Source organism: Manacus vitellinus, unplaced genomic scaffold, assembly GCF_001715985.3.
Source record: "Manacus vitellinus isolate BGI_N305 unplaced genomic scaffold, ASM171598v3 scaffold_6_pilon, whole genome shotgun sequence".
NCBI lineage: Eukaryota > Metazoa > Chordata > Aves > Passeriformes > Pipridae > Manacus > Manacus vitellinus.
In genome coordinates this window covers 31,430,682-31,445,399 of record NW_021940750.1, presented here as the reverse complement: position 1 = coordinate 31,445,399, position 14,718 = coordinate 31,430,682, and the positions used below count along the sequence as shown (strand labels likewise).

At 43.0% G+C, this 14,718-nt stretch overlaps 1 protein-coding gene across 1 annotated transcript in view; it reads right to left on the bottom strand.

Annotated features, from left to right (window-relative positions):
• EVL (Enah/Vasp-like) overlaps positions 1-14,718 on the bottom strand; it is a 126,431-nt gene that overhangs the window by 4,892 nt on the left and 106,821 nt on the right. The window contains 7 exon segments of the mRNA XM_018082819.2: positions 1,127-1,193; positions 3,135-3,195; positions 5,964-6,085; positions 6,738-6,871; positions 6,874-6,966; positions 11,066-11,127; positions 14,355-14,418. Of these exon segments, the coding sequence (XP_017938308.2) occupies positions 1,127-1,193; positions 3,135-3,195; positions 5,964-6,085; positions 6,738-6,871; positions 6,874-6,966; positions 11,066-11,127; positions 14,355-14,418 (603 nt within the window).

Sequence of the window (14,718 nt, the reverse complement as noted above, 5' to 3'; positions counted from 1 at the left end):
GAAACAGTACTAAAAAGACATGGTACTGGAACACTAGGAGGAAAAGCATAAATCACTTCTATCAGGAAATACAGGCTACTTGCTGCAAGGCTTATTTTATTCAGTACAAGACTTATTTATATTTTAAGTTAAAAAGTCTTAGTTTTTTGGCTGCAGAGTTAGTAGAAAATGCGGGTGTATCTAAAAACAGGGCAGTGAGATCCCACTATGCAAATCTCCACAGAGAATTTATTTAATGTTGACTTCATTTCTAATTCACAGAACCTTCCCAGAAGCTGCACTTACATAACCCTTGTTACTGAAAGTTCACTTCACTTTAGGAGGAGAATGGGACCACAGTAAGCACTGTTTCAGGGACTCGAGTAACATAAAGCATTATATACAAGGATTTGCTCCTCTGTGAGGTCCTGAAAAGGCCTTTAAAAGAATTGTGGGCACTCCCATAAAATCTCTAGATCTTGTTCCTCATTTACATGCACCTTTCTCCTGGCTTCTTGTCCTTCCCTTGCAAAGCACACAAGTCATGGTTTTGTTCCAAAAGGAAGTTGGAATGGTTAAATACTCATTCCCTTGGGAGAGATTTCTTTCAGCATGCATAAAAGCCAAGACTGATGCAAGGACGAATGTGACTGCTTGCAGCTCATCTACTCAGATACTGTTATTTCAATTAATTGCAGGAAAAACATATTTTGGGGGCTCCTTAATTTAACCTAGTAACTCTCAGGATCAGCCTTATTGCAACAAGCTACTAGGCTAAGGAAGGATAGCACTTTGAGATCCAAACCTCAACTGTATCAATCAAGGCATCTACACTACAAAAATTAAAATAATAATATAGGTTTTTTCTCTTAGAAGATTTAGGTGCACAATGCTGAAGACACAGATCCTCAGCTACATGACTGGACCCCAATAACTAAACTGGCTGTATTGCAATTTTCTTGGCTGTGAAGCATATAAAATCATAATTTCTTGCTGAGTACAGTTTTTAAAACAATAACTATTCAGGAATTTTTCTGTTAGTTACTGCTGCTGCACTCAGAAGTAGGGCAATGAATCCAGAGCCTAGAGGTGGTGGAGAAGACTGGATTATGAAGACAATTACAACACTAGTAGCTGGACTTAATACCTGATGAATTTTGCTGCTGCTGGGCAGAGCCTCGTGTACTGGTTGAAGGAGAGGTGCTAGCATCATCCTATAAAGAGAAAAACAGGACATTACTGAATTTTGGAGATGAAGCACAGAGTCCTCTTCTACTCTGGAGACCAGTGGTAGCATGTGTGGTACAAAAGCAAGTTTCCTCCAACCATGTCCAACAGGCACTGCTGCCAAGGTATGGGCTCAAGACTATTTAAACTTTAACTTTTCTCTCCCTTTAGAATGGCAAAATACATCCTTTTTATTTTAGCTAATATGGACACCTTTTCAGGATTACACTCAATTGCTCATCTCTATATACCAAACCAGGCTGAAACCACTCTAAACTGGTGTCTGCTGTTGCCTAAATACAAACCATCCATTTCCCAAATTTAGAAACTCTCTGAGATATGGATACTGAGCCATCTGAAGGAACAGTAGCTCAGATCCCAGCCTTTCAGCCCAGGACAGCCACTGGTATCAGTGAGAGGAGTCCAGGTACTAGCAGAATGTAACTAAATCAATCAGTATTCCTCTTAAGCAGAAGATTTAACACTTATCACAGATTTGTACTCTTTTGTTTGGGATTTGTGTGACATCATAAACAATTCATCCATATGTTTGACATGACAAGATCATTTAGCAGCCCTCAAAACATGCTCAGCAAAGCATTACCTATGCATTGTAAAATGGAATTGCACCCAGTCTGACAGAAGATACCCTGACCACAAAATGTACTCTAAAACACCTTTCTGAACAGTTTGGTGCTATTGAAAAGTTTGATTTGGGATATAAACTAATGTAGAGCTTCAAGGAGAGAAGAAGGGATAGAAAAACAGCAGAGGTTGAATAGTTAGAAGCCAAATGGTGCCTTTCATCTCCAAGTATATGGTTCAAAACCAGCTTTGGGGCAAGATTAAGAGCAAAGGTTGCATAGTGAGTTCAACAGGCAAATTCCATGCTTGAAGCATCCCTGGAGGAACATGCAAAAAATTCCGCATTTCTCCCTAAACAGTGCAAACTCCTTATTCCTGCTCTTGCTACAAACCTTTCAGCCTGGGGCGAGACCTACGTTTTCCGAATGGATTTTCTACTGAGCAGCTGTTACTTTGTCTTTGGGGGAACATCTCTATATAGGCAATTGAGGCACACAGCCATGGCAGAAAGCCTTCATGAGGGTACTGGCTAGCAACAGGAATGCTGAATGAGCAGCAGCCCAGAAAAGCACCACATGGGAAGGGACACAGTGCAAATCCTGCCCTCTCTTGAAACAGGAAAGATCTTTCATGCTTTGCCAGTTCCATGGGTAAAAAAACGTTTTCATCTGCATGTTGAACTCAAAATTTGCTGTATCAAGTTCAGCCTACAGACTGTATCAAATAAAGCCTCCTGTATAATTGCTTTTGTGGACAATATACTGACAGAATAGTTAAAATAGAAATGAATCAAAGTTCCCTGAAATTGTCCAAATTCTATGTCATTGTAGTGTAGGTATCATGAACACGTATTTTGAATTTTGAATGGTCTAACAGTTAATACACTATTTACCCTTCATCCCTCCCAGACATGTTCATTGTGCACTTGGGTCTCAAGTGAGCTGATTCTCACTTTGTGTGGAGGTTGGTAAACCAGAGTTACACCCCGTGGTTGATGATCCACTTCAGCTTAGCTGAGGCCTCAAATGTAAAGTAAGAAACTTGAACGTGATCTCAGGTTGACTTGCCAGGAGGTTCAATGCATCTTCTTACAGGGCAAGAATCTACCACCCCTTACAACATTCAGATCAGACCACAAAAAAGTGCCTGGTTTGGATTTAGCCTATGAATAAAATGACAATTCCTGTTTATAAGGTGTTGTTCCCAGAAAAGGTGGAAGCAGTTACATTCAGCTTTTGATTGCATGTGTACATCTATTCCTGGATCACACACAGTGAATGAGCACAGGACTTTGGCTTACAAGGAGTTTGCAAGAGCACAATGGTGAGGAGTCTTTCACTTACATTTTGGCTTTCCTCTTCCTTTTTGTCAGCTGGCTTGTCTGACTGCGACGCTGCTTTCCTCCTTTGCAAAGGAACATGAGAGAGAACACACAGTCAACCCGCTAGAAACACATCCATGTGGGAGGACTGATTCAGGCTTTGGTGGGAGTTACTATTTATATCGTTCACCCTAGGGAATGGCTGGATGTGTTCAGTTGTGTAGAACTGGGGTGGAGGTGAGGAATCCAGGCCCCAGTGATACAACTCAGGGAGAGGGGCAATATTATGAGGCAGTGTTTAACAGAGGAACACAGGGTGCAGAGCAGAAGGAAATGTGCTGTAGTGGAGGAAGGAAGCACAGCTGGGTATGAAACTGGGTGAGAAAGGGATGGCTTCTCCCCAGGACTCAGGAAGTTGTGTCTCCTCGGTCTTACACCAGAGGAACAACTCAAACCCCCACAGGGGTTTCTGAGGACCAGCCATCCCCCCTTCACCCCTCCCAGGTGGCTCAGATGGGTATTGCAGTGATGACACTGTTCTCAGTCAGCTCCAGATATCCAATTTTCCATTTTAGACAGTTAGGGGAACTGCAGCTCAAGCCTCCACATGGATTTTGGTTGTGCTGAACTTTACCCTTATCCACCTGTGAACACTATCCTTAGCAGATGTTTTTTAAAACACCAAGATGACAGGTTTTTCATTTAGTCTTGCTTCTGAAGAGAGCAATATTCATCTCATATTTAAAAAAATCCCAAGTGGCACTAAGAAAGGTTTCTGAGAAAAGCCACACTGGATACACAATTTGGAGGATTTGATGAAAATTTGACCAAAAAAACCCAAACAGATGAGTATGTTCTGTAGGACACTGTGCTCTGTGGGAATTATTTCCAGATATTCAACTGCATTAATAAGTTTATTAGATTGGTAATAATTTTTGTAGTCTTCCCCTAATATTTACCTGATTCTTCTAACAAAAAAAATTATACTTATTACAAATCTAAATGAGAGAAATATTTGCCAGGGTGAGAGATCAGTGTTAGATTTATGTCCTGCAACAAACTTAACTGGGCTGGAAATGACAGTGGTTTGTGAGTTCATTATGCTGTTTACATTTCAGTCCTGAGGCAAAGGGCTGCTCTCAGGCAAAGGGCTGCCCACTAAATCTAGAGAGTGGTATTTTATAGCACCTGAACTCTCAAAAGCGTTTTCCTCAGTTACTTATTGAGCATTAGACATATTCCCTGTTTCTGAGCATGGGGTTTACTGCTCAGAAAAGGCCCCCTGAGATCCCATGCTCATTACTCTGTGATTTCTGTATTGAACATGCTCAGCTTAAAAAAACATTTTTTTTACCTCCTCATAAGAGTAGGTTAGTAAGGCAGGTAAGAACAACCTGAAACACAGTGCCAGGTTCTTCCTTTATGTCATCATGCATAAAAAGGGGTTTGCAGCCAAAAGAAGTCCTGTCAGTATCAGTTTAACATCATGTGCCCAGATTGCACCCTTGACTGACACTTGCATATTTCCAATTACTTCCACGGCTTTGTGAAGCAAAATTTAGGGGACAATTCTGTTGCTGTCAACTCCCTGGGAAAGTATTTGCAGCTCAGTTATTTTCAGCATAGAAGCAGCAGAGTGCTCACAGCACTGCGAGTGCTTTTGTTAAGGCATCAGGGAAATTTGACCCTGAATACCTGAAGACACGAGATCCACTGCAAAAAGCCATACTGGCATACACCTTTGACTAGAACCACAGAAGTGTGTACAATTTCTATATCCAAACATATGAGATGTCCATTCAGCTTGCTTGCTTGAACAGAGCTAGTTGCCCCAGCATCTAAAATCACCAAACCTTACTTTGCTTTCAGACAACTGCTTCATATGGAGCAGCCCAAGAAACAGTAAAAAACTATTAAAAGCTGTCAAGCTATTTTAATTCTGAAAAGAAAGAAAATTATCTATTTGCTTCTTTATACTGCTTGGAACTTTTTAGAGTGTTGTGTATTTATTTAATACTTTTCAAAGGATTACATCTGAAGTCCACGTTGAGAATTCCTTCTGAAATGAACAGGACATGGAGAAAAGTTGGAATCAAATTCTTCGAGCTGGGAACTGTCTTTATGCTAGAGAACATTATTTAAAAACTCCATCTCTGCACACTCTACAACTATACCTACCCCTCATTATTTCATTCATCCTTTTCCTTCACTGTTCATAAGTTAAAAAAAAATAGACCTAAAAATAAAGCATCTAACACTAGGAACCTGGGAGTCTGATAGAACATTACTGATGGAATAAGGGGAAAAGAGAAAAAAAAAAATTAGAAAAATTGAGCGCCTTTTAACAGCTGGTAGCTTGATACATCACAACTTGCTTTAGTGGAGAATAACTAGGCTAGTCTGTCTGAAACACACTGAGAATTAATAATAGTTTACCTGCCAAGGTCTTGTCCTTTCATTGTAACTGTGTTTTTATTTTTGGGCTCAACATCCTGAATGTGTGACATAAAGAATGATTTGTTTAAGTTCCTTTCACAGTTTACTCTTACTGAAAACCGTAACTTCGAAACAGATCTAGTAAAACGGCAAAAGCCCAGAGGATGCATTTATCACCATCTTTGAAAGCTACCATGATGCAGGATCTGCTACAGAAGCTACACCTCGCCAGGTATCATTGCTGCAACACCTTTCATATTAAAGGCCAGGCAATACTGGCATCCAACATCTATGCAGGACCTGTCAAACTGTAAAGAAGCACCAAAGTGACCCAACTGCTAACCCAAAATGACAGCACCTTGTTCCACAATTTGCTGCAGATCTCATGGGGCTTAGTTGAAGTGTAAGTACAAACCTTTTTGCCAGTAATTTATTCATTTCTTCCATTAGTCCTCCTCCACCTCCTCCACTACTTGTTCGATTGGCATCGCTCTTAGAGACCCCACTGGGGCTGGACCCTCCTGAACCATCTTCTGGCTTAAGACAGAAATCAACACTGGAATTAATGAAATGTTTCCTTTACCACACCCTTAATGATTAATTTTCTTAAGTATTAGGAACAGTGATCAAAATCACAGCTTGAAACCAGAGTTAAAGATGTGTTCTGCCTTGGGAAGAAGACCCACATGAACCCTTACTAAAACAAAAAAAAGGTCTGGGTGAGGCAATTATATGGCCAAACGATGAAAAAACCCACAGTGCTGTTTATTCACGGTTATGTTTATGCATGGTTAAGCAACCCTTACCTAAGTGGACACCTATTGACATGAGGTCTCAAAAGTCTACATTGGTTTTTGTAAGCATAGCGTAGTTCTAACCACTTATAAAAACTGAAAACACTAACAAACAGTACAATGGTGGGCTTTGCTGAAGTAATGACAACGGCAATGTCAGAACTTGCAGCCATTTGCTAATTAACATTTTCTGAAGAGTGTAGTAAACTCCAGCAGACAAATCCTGCTCAGCTTTATTTTCACTGCAAACTCACATTTAAAAGTCCACCCAGTGGTCAGCTGAAGCGTGTTTCACCATGTTTCAAGCTGGATTTGCAGACCATTACACCCAGCTGTGCCAGGCTTTCCTGCAGTAGACAAGAGCCCATTGGGGAATCCCAGTAGCACCTCCTTACCCGTTGAACTCTCCTTAGTTTGGCACCAGCCAGAGCTGCTGCGAGCCCTGACACTGACCCATCTTCAGTGCCAGCCCCTTGGCCGGCGCCGGATGGCAGCGGGGGCGGTGGGGGGGGCGCAGCTCCCATGGGTGAGGTGGAGGATGGGGGGGTGGCGGAGGTGGGGGCCCCCCAGATGAAGCAGGGATCACAGCAGCACCACTGGGGTGACCAGGTGGAAGTGTTGGGCCTGAAATGCAGAGAATAGGAATTAGACATGAAGCACTGTCTCCTCCAGCCCATAGACAAGGTCATGTTCCCACCCCCTAGGCCATGACCTGACTGCAGGATGAGTGATCAATTCAAGGAAGCTCCATGCATGCGGAAGTATGGGAATGGTGTTTGTATCAATGGTCAGTCAGCTACAGTTATGTCCTCCTGCAAGACCCTGCCACTGACAAACTAGCCTTCTCCCTCTTCTCCCTGGCCGGGCTAGTGTTCTATTCTGTGTCAAAATCAAAACATGGACAATGCTTCCCAATTCATAAGTGGCACATCCTTCTGCTTCTCCCATAGCTTTCTACATGGAGATAAAAAACTACATCAGTGAACTCCACGGACTTCGGTTAACATCAGCTTTTCATAAGAATCGTGGGTTACAGCGACACATCCTCCTTTCTGTCGAATAGAAGGCGTGTGGCCTCAGCCAGTTTTGCAAAATAATCAGGGGAGACTCCAGCTCCAAGCAGCCCAAGGTTCAGCAAAGCTCCTCACTGCAGCAGCAGCCTGTTGGAGGGGCTGATGGTGGTAACTCCGTTGCAGTGTTTTCCCTGTCTGTAACAGGTCAGCTGAACAAATACACCATCCCAAGGTATTTCCCCATGTACACTCTGTCAGAACAGGCTGCTCCTGGTGCAAAATCACAGGTTCAGTTGCTCAGTAAGTGTTATTTTGAAAGACAGGTGGGTTTTGAGTGAGAAACATTTGGAAACTGTATTTAACATTAACAGCCTGTTTTTCTTCTTATCTGTATTTTCTTACAATACTGCCTTATTTCTGTGGTTACTTCTGCCATTATTTCACACTCCCAATTCCATTCTTGAAATGAACCATAGCTGCTATTAGAAATACTTAAAACATTTCAAGCCCTCTTTCGTTCATGAACATAATAGCTAGTAATTCATTGTGGGTACAGTTAATTGTAATTGCAAAACTACACCCACCTAATTAGAGGCCAGCCTCAGGTAAAAATTGAACTGAGTCAAAATAATGGACTGATGTGAGTCTAAAATTTTATTGAACTAAGTAGATTTCAAGGACTTGTATCAGCTGAAGGACTGAGCCTTCAGTGGTCACAGTAATATTTTTAGCAGAAAGTGAAAGGAAATGTTTTAGTTTTCTTCCTCTTCCAGGCATGTCACCTTAGCATTATATGTGGTTATAAACATGAATAGATCCAAGTCACAAAACTTATGCTCTGAATTGCAAATAGGCACTACTTGCAAGTGTTCTAACTCCGCAGGCTTTAGGTAGGCACTAGAAATCAAAACCATATGCAAAGTGGCCAGACCTGAGCTCTTGATCTGTCTTCAATGAAAAAGGGTTTCCTGGAATAGTTATAGTGACAAGCCCACAACTATAAATGCAGTTTACACCAGGAAGAGAATTAAATAAATTACACAGGCACAGGGGATTCTGGGTAACTTAACCAAAATCCATGTTCTATCTTTTGCTGGTAACAGAAATACCACTTAAGAAAAAGAGTAAAAATCACAACCTCTACCAGTATTCCTACACTGACAAGAAGTCTATCACAGACCTGGCCTCCAGCTTCAGAAGAGCCCATCTGCTATGTTTAGACCAGCTGAAAACAGGTTCTATATGAGGCTCTTTGAAGCAATTTGACTGTCCTGAATGGCATCTCCATCTGGCCTAATACAGTAAGAATATGCATTGCAACAACCCAGCTACAGGGTCCTGGCTCTGTAATGCTTACTTTTTGCCTGGTCCCTGGACCAGTCCTGAGTGATTTGGATACTTTTCCATCTCAGTTTCAGAAATCACATACAGCAGGAGTAGCTTTGGGTCTCTCAGCCCTTTTTCTAATGGTTACAGGCAGTGCCAACAGGGCTTTTTAAACAGCTGACAGCTATGGCTTTACACAGGTCACAACTCACTCAGAATCAGTACTTACTCAAGTGGGCAATGGCTGGTGATGTCATGTAAGGAGGGGTCCTCCTGGGCATAGCCACCTCAGACACAGCAGCGTGGGGGGGAGGCAATGGAAGACAGTGTGACATGGGCTGACAACACTGCTGTGGAGGACAAGATGATGGATGGGAGGATGGGGAAGGAGCCTGGCCAGAGGAGGTGGGGGGGCTGGTGATGGTGGGCAGCGGGGAGCAGGGTGCACCTCCTAGGTGTGGCAAGAAGGACCCATCCACGCTTTTCACCTGGGTCCCAGAGGGGCCTAAAGCAATTTGTTCTTCAGGATGGCCATTCAGGGGTACATTTGCTGAGGTCTCCTGGCCTGCTTTATCTGTGGGTCCCTTGACCCTGTCAGGTGGGACAGGAATTGCAGGCAGGATGGTGGGACTACGTGGCTGCAGGACATCACCCCTCTGCAGAGATGGTGCACTTGTGGCAGAGGGAGCAGAAGACCAAGGAGAGCACGAAAGAGAAGAGCCCCTGAGAGGCTGGTAAGAGGCAAAGGGAAAATGGGAATGATGGAGAGGGGGTGGAGACAGCGAGGTTCGCCTGATGCCTGGCATTACAGTCCTGCCGTTTGGGCAGGAGGGAGGGGAGGAACCTGGGGCTGTTGGCAGCTCAGAGGCCGAGTGCCTGTGCAGGAACTGGGGGGGCTCTCTGGCTCTCCACTGGGATATGAAAGGGGATTGATTGCCGGGCTCAGGGACAAAGGGTTCTGAAGAGACAGTGCTGGCATGAGGTAGTGGGGGGAGCACAACACCAGAGGCAGGAGCACCGCAGTTACTGGAGGTGGGAGGAGGAGACTGGGGCTGAGAGAGGGGAGAGGAGAGACTTAATTGAAGGGTGGAAACTAAAAGAACAGAAAAGACAAATGAAAAGAATAAGGTGGGTATGCAGCAAGGAATGAAACCAAGGCAAAGTGGAACGAAGAAAAAGGAACCGTGAAGTAAACGCAAACAGAAACTCAAACAAAGCAAAGAGGAGATGGTGCAGGCACCAGCTTGGGGATTTCCAGCCCTCAGCAGAGCTGGAGGGGTGTGTGGAGCAGAACCCTGGCAGCATGGGATGGGCTGCATGCTCTGGTGACAGTGAGGCTCCTCCAAGCCCCACGTGAAACTGAGTCAGGATCACGAGCATCACCTTTGCACCAGGACAGCTGCAAGGGATATGCTGAACACAGAGGTAGCCACCTTGTAGCCAGAGAGGGGACAGTTAGCAACCCCTAGGAGCCATGTGTATGGCTCCTTGTGTATGCCAAGGTAGGATTTTGGCCAAGTTTCTTATGCAGAATAGCACACTAATCTCTGCTGAAAGAGAAGTCCAACTATTTCTGTCGCTGAAGGTGTGTGTGTATGTCTGAAATGGTTTCAAGTCAAAAACTAAAAAGTTTTAACAGCTGAGGAAAAACATGTCACTTATGTGACCAGATTAACTGAAAAAACTTGCCCAAAACCAAAGCCCAAACATAAGATGGCCATCTTGGCTTCCTTGCTCTGCCTTCTTTCAGAGAGGCAAAGCCATATTTTGTAGTTATAAACTATTCCTGTCATCTTTTCTCTTAGCTTAGTGCAACTTAATATGCTATAGAGGATTTTTGTAAGCTCATTAAATATATATATATATTCCATTAAGAAAGTCCACAGAAGACTCCTCACTTCATGATCACAAAATCCCCACTGATGAGCATCTAGAGCTATATTTTCCTCTGTGCTGTAGTTCGCTTTGTGCTGCAGAACAATGTGGACTGCCTGAGCACATCCAGCACTTCAACGCCTCTGTGCTGACATCCCCTGGAAACGTGGAGTCACTCTAGCAGTGGCTGTGCTATCTGCTCTCCTCATGGGTGTGGAAAAAGCACATCCAGGCCTCCTTGGTACACCTAAAATGCCGCTCAGCTGTATAAGTTTTGCCAAGCGCAAAACCTGCCTAGCATCACCTGAATGCCCCAGACCTGAGCCTCTGCAAAACAACACAACCATGCCCAAATGCATGTAAAGTCTCTAGCTGACAATGCTTTAAAATCTACTCAAAACTATAACCACTTTTAGTGGAGTAGCTCTTGTATAGCACCCCACAAATCCCACCAAAAGCAAGAGGAGACAAATCAGGGAAAGACTGTATCTGCTTGATTTGATACATGCCTGTGGTAGAGGTTCTTCTTTCCAGAGATTCCTGGCGCTGTTGCTGTTGCTCCATCACTTGTCTAAAACAGTAATGAAAAAAACTCTTGGTTATTATGTATTCTTTATAATTTTGAGTACAACCTTTATACCCTGAGAAGCACTCAAGCTGTATGTCTTGGGTGAGACTCTCATCTGGTGAGACGGAGATGGGTCTGATTTCACTTGCCTTGGCTGCAGCAGTGCCATTTCATACATTCGAGAAGCTTAACCAGGACATTGCCCTGCATTCACCAGACACTGCAGGGGTTGGTTGATCCACTTAAGATAACTCCTCAATAGCTCTGCACAAGGAATAGTCACTGCCCAAGGCCCAGGAGAGCACAGCAACCATGCGTGCCATTAACCTGAAGTGCATGAGCACTGCAAGGAAAGAGTAAGTGCATAAAATCACAGAATCACAAATTGGGTAAGGTTGGAAGGAAACACTAGAGGCCATCTAGTCCAACCTCCCTACTCAAGCAGGGTCCCCTGGAGGATGTTATTCAGGGTTGTGTCCAGATAGCTTCTGAATATCTCCAGGGAAGGAAATATTCAGAATGACACAGTCCTGAGCCTCTTATGGATCAGGAGCCCAAAGCACTTGTAGTCAAAATGAAAACATAACAAAGCTTCATCTGTGTTTTGGTGCTGACTGTACAAAGCCTCTGTTGTCCTTGTGCACATCCCAGCCCTTTTTGGCACAGGCCAGTCCAGCTGACAGCCCCAGCACAGTTGCCCCCGTGCCACCAGCACCCCCAGCAGCACCATCACCGCTGTGTTTCCTCTGCAAATGCTCATCACAACACTGCACTGCTGCTTTTTTGGCACCTTTCACCCCAGGAGCTGCCAGCTCCTGTGCTACCCAGGCCTGGTGTCGCCCGGGGAAAGGATTGTTACAGGCGCTGGTCCGCAGGGATGTGCAGTTCCAAGGGCCCATCAGCAGGGGTCTGCTCTCGAACGCGGGAGTGCTCCTGCAGGAAGGAGCACTCCAGCTCCTTGACCCCTGCCACAAACCCCCCCTCACTTGGCTCCTCTTAAAAAGACTGATAGCTAAAAACTAGACTATTTGCCAGGCTTTTTGCCAAGTGCATGGATACGGACTAAAGATTTCAACAATATTAAAACACAATTCTGAAATTAGAAATTAGTGCTGAAGCACTTGGTAACAAAGTTTATTACAATTTTCTTCCACAGTTTCTAGGCCGAGTTTGCCCTGAATTTGTTTCCTTTATGTTTGGGCCAGTCTTAATTGCACAGTTTTCTTTTTTCTGCAACAGCTTTACTTCTTGGTCTGTACAGTAAGGCAAGCTCAACTCTAAGCAACATTTCTATTTTAACTCCTTATGTAGTATTTCAGAGAGATCTCCCTGTTACATTTTCACGTGCACTTTCCAGAGTCTACAATGTTAAACAATGCTATCTTATTTATATACCAATAGAAGCTTTCTAGAAAAAAAGTCCAAAAAAATAAAGTTACACTATGCAGAAAAAAGAATATCTTAATTTTCAAAACAAATTTCTCATATTTCAATTCTAGTTCAATACACGGGAAAGGAAAATCCACAACTTTGATGCAGAGGGATCAATCCTAAACTATTTTTATGCTCAGGATATTCAATCCAGGCAATTTCTAGAAAATTATTAGAGGCATCTTAGAAAATTATCATATATGCAAAAGGGAAACAGTTTTGAGAAAATCTTAGCTGGTTGATTCAACTCTTTCATTTAAGCTATGACACTTTAAACCAAACAAATAGAAATCTTTACTTCAATACACAGCCTGGTTCTTCCTTGGTAGTTATGGGCTGAAACATATGCAAAAGCATCAATTACACTGCTAAAATTTCAGCTGTAAACACATGTACTAAGAATTTCCCAAGCATACTGTCCACTACCTTAGCTTGGCATTTATTAGCGAAATTTGATGATGAAGATCAACTTAACACATACATTTTTCTGATTAAACCTGGGGGAAATTCTAGGGTTATCAAGAGAACAGACTTGGAAAACTCCAGTCTGACAGACCAGGAAAGAAATATGTCTTACAACATCTCCAAGTCATTAGAGCTGCTGCAGAACAGATAGAGGTGTGGGGGGCTCCCCCAAAAAAGGTCAACCACTGCCACTTGAAGTCACTGAGGTTCATACCAGCCCCTTCTGGCCTTGGTCAGAAGCAGGTTACATGTGCTGAATGCACCGTCCCACACATGCTAAAAGGAGAAGTTCTTAAACTCTTACGAAGTCAAATTTATTCCAGTCAAACTAAATAAAGCCTGAGACTGGCACAAGGCTACTTAAGGAGTATGCAAGGACTAAAGTAGAAGAGAGGACAAATTACACTCTGACTTAAAAATATATTAACATTTGCGTAAAGGTCTCTAAAAAACCTTTTAAACAGAAAAATTTTCATTGTAGATACCATATCACTTTCCTTGCCTCTTTATAAGATGTTAAAAAAACCCACAGGCCTAAAATTAGGTCTGCTCTAGACTTAAAGAATGCATCAGCATAATTAAAGCTGAAAGTCCTCTAGTGCAGATACAGTAATATCTAAGTGCATCTACTGGCACAGCTTATTCCACTCCAGCAGAGCAAAAGAAGCTTTCCCAGAACCATGTGCCCTGTAGCAGTCAAATAATACCTACCCAAAAGGCTGTCTCTAAACAAAAAGGAATAAATTAAATATTTTTATTCTAACATAGTTAAGCTGCTTACACTTTATATGTACAGAACAGACATCCAAATTTGAGGACTGAACTACATATGGTCTGCAGAATCAGGGAGTTTCACTGGTTAAAGGAAGAGCTGGATCAGGTCTTTCAGCCAGGTAGAGGGACAGGCAATATCACCTGCCTCTGGGTGAGCAGGGGCTCTCTGACCTTTATGACAGCTCTGCTACCCCAAAGTAAATCTCACAAATCTCAGATGAAATATCATCACCCGCTGACCCACTTAATAGTCATGGGCAAATCCCTACTCAACCTCAGCTCATTCATAGTTATTCATAAAGGCGCAGGAAACTAGTTTCCCTACCACTTCCTTATAGTTTTCAGAGGAGAAAAGAGAGACTCCTAAGTCCCTACCAAGCAAAAAGTTTACCTAGAACTTCAGTTCACTTAACCCTTTAAAAATCATTACAGAATCATTAGCAATAATTACAAAACATTTAGAACCGGCTTAAAAGAGGTACGAGTAAAAAGAACAGTGCTTATTGGTGAACAAGGACTGCATGTTCATCCAAGAACTTTGCCATAGATGATTTACTCACCTTCTCTGTGCTTCCATCTCGTCTGGAGATGGACCATTCTGGACCTGGCGCTGGGCAGCTGGACCTACAGGGAAAATGAGAGAATGCTATAAGGAAAGCAAATGGGGCTGACTTTTTCAAAAAACAGTGCCACTCAGATTAATTGTCTTACTATGACAGAAGGCCCTCAAGCATTATTGTCTTCTCTTTGCCTTTTTATTATTTTTAATTATTTTTTTCCTATTAGATAAATCATTGCCTCCTGTACATTTTTAGTCTCACTGGGAGAACCCAATGGCTAAATGTGGGAGTGGATTTGTCCAGAAACTTGGCACCGTGGTACCTGTAGGCTACATACTAATCCCTTGGTGATGGTGAAGGTGTT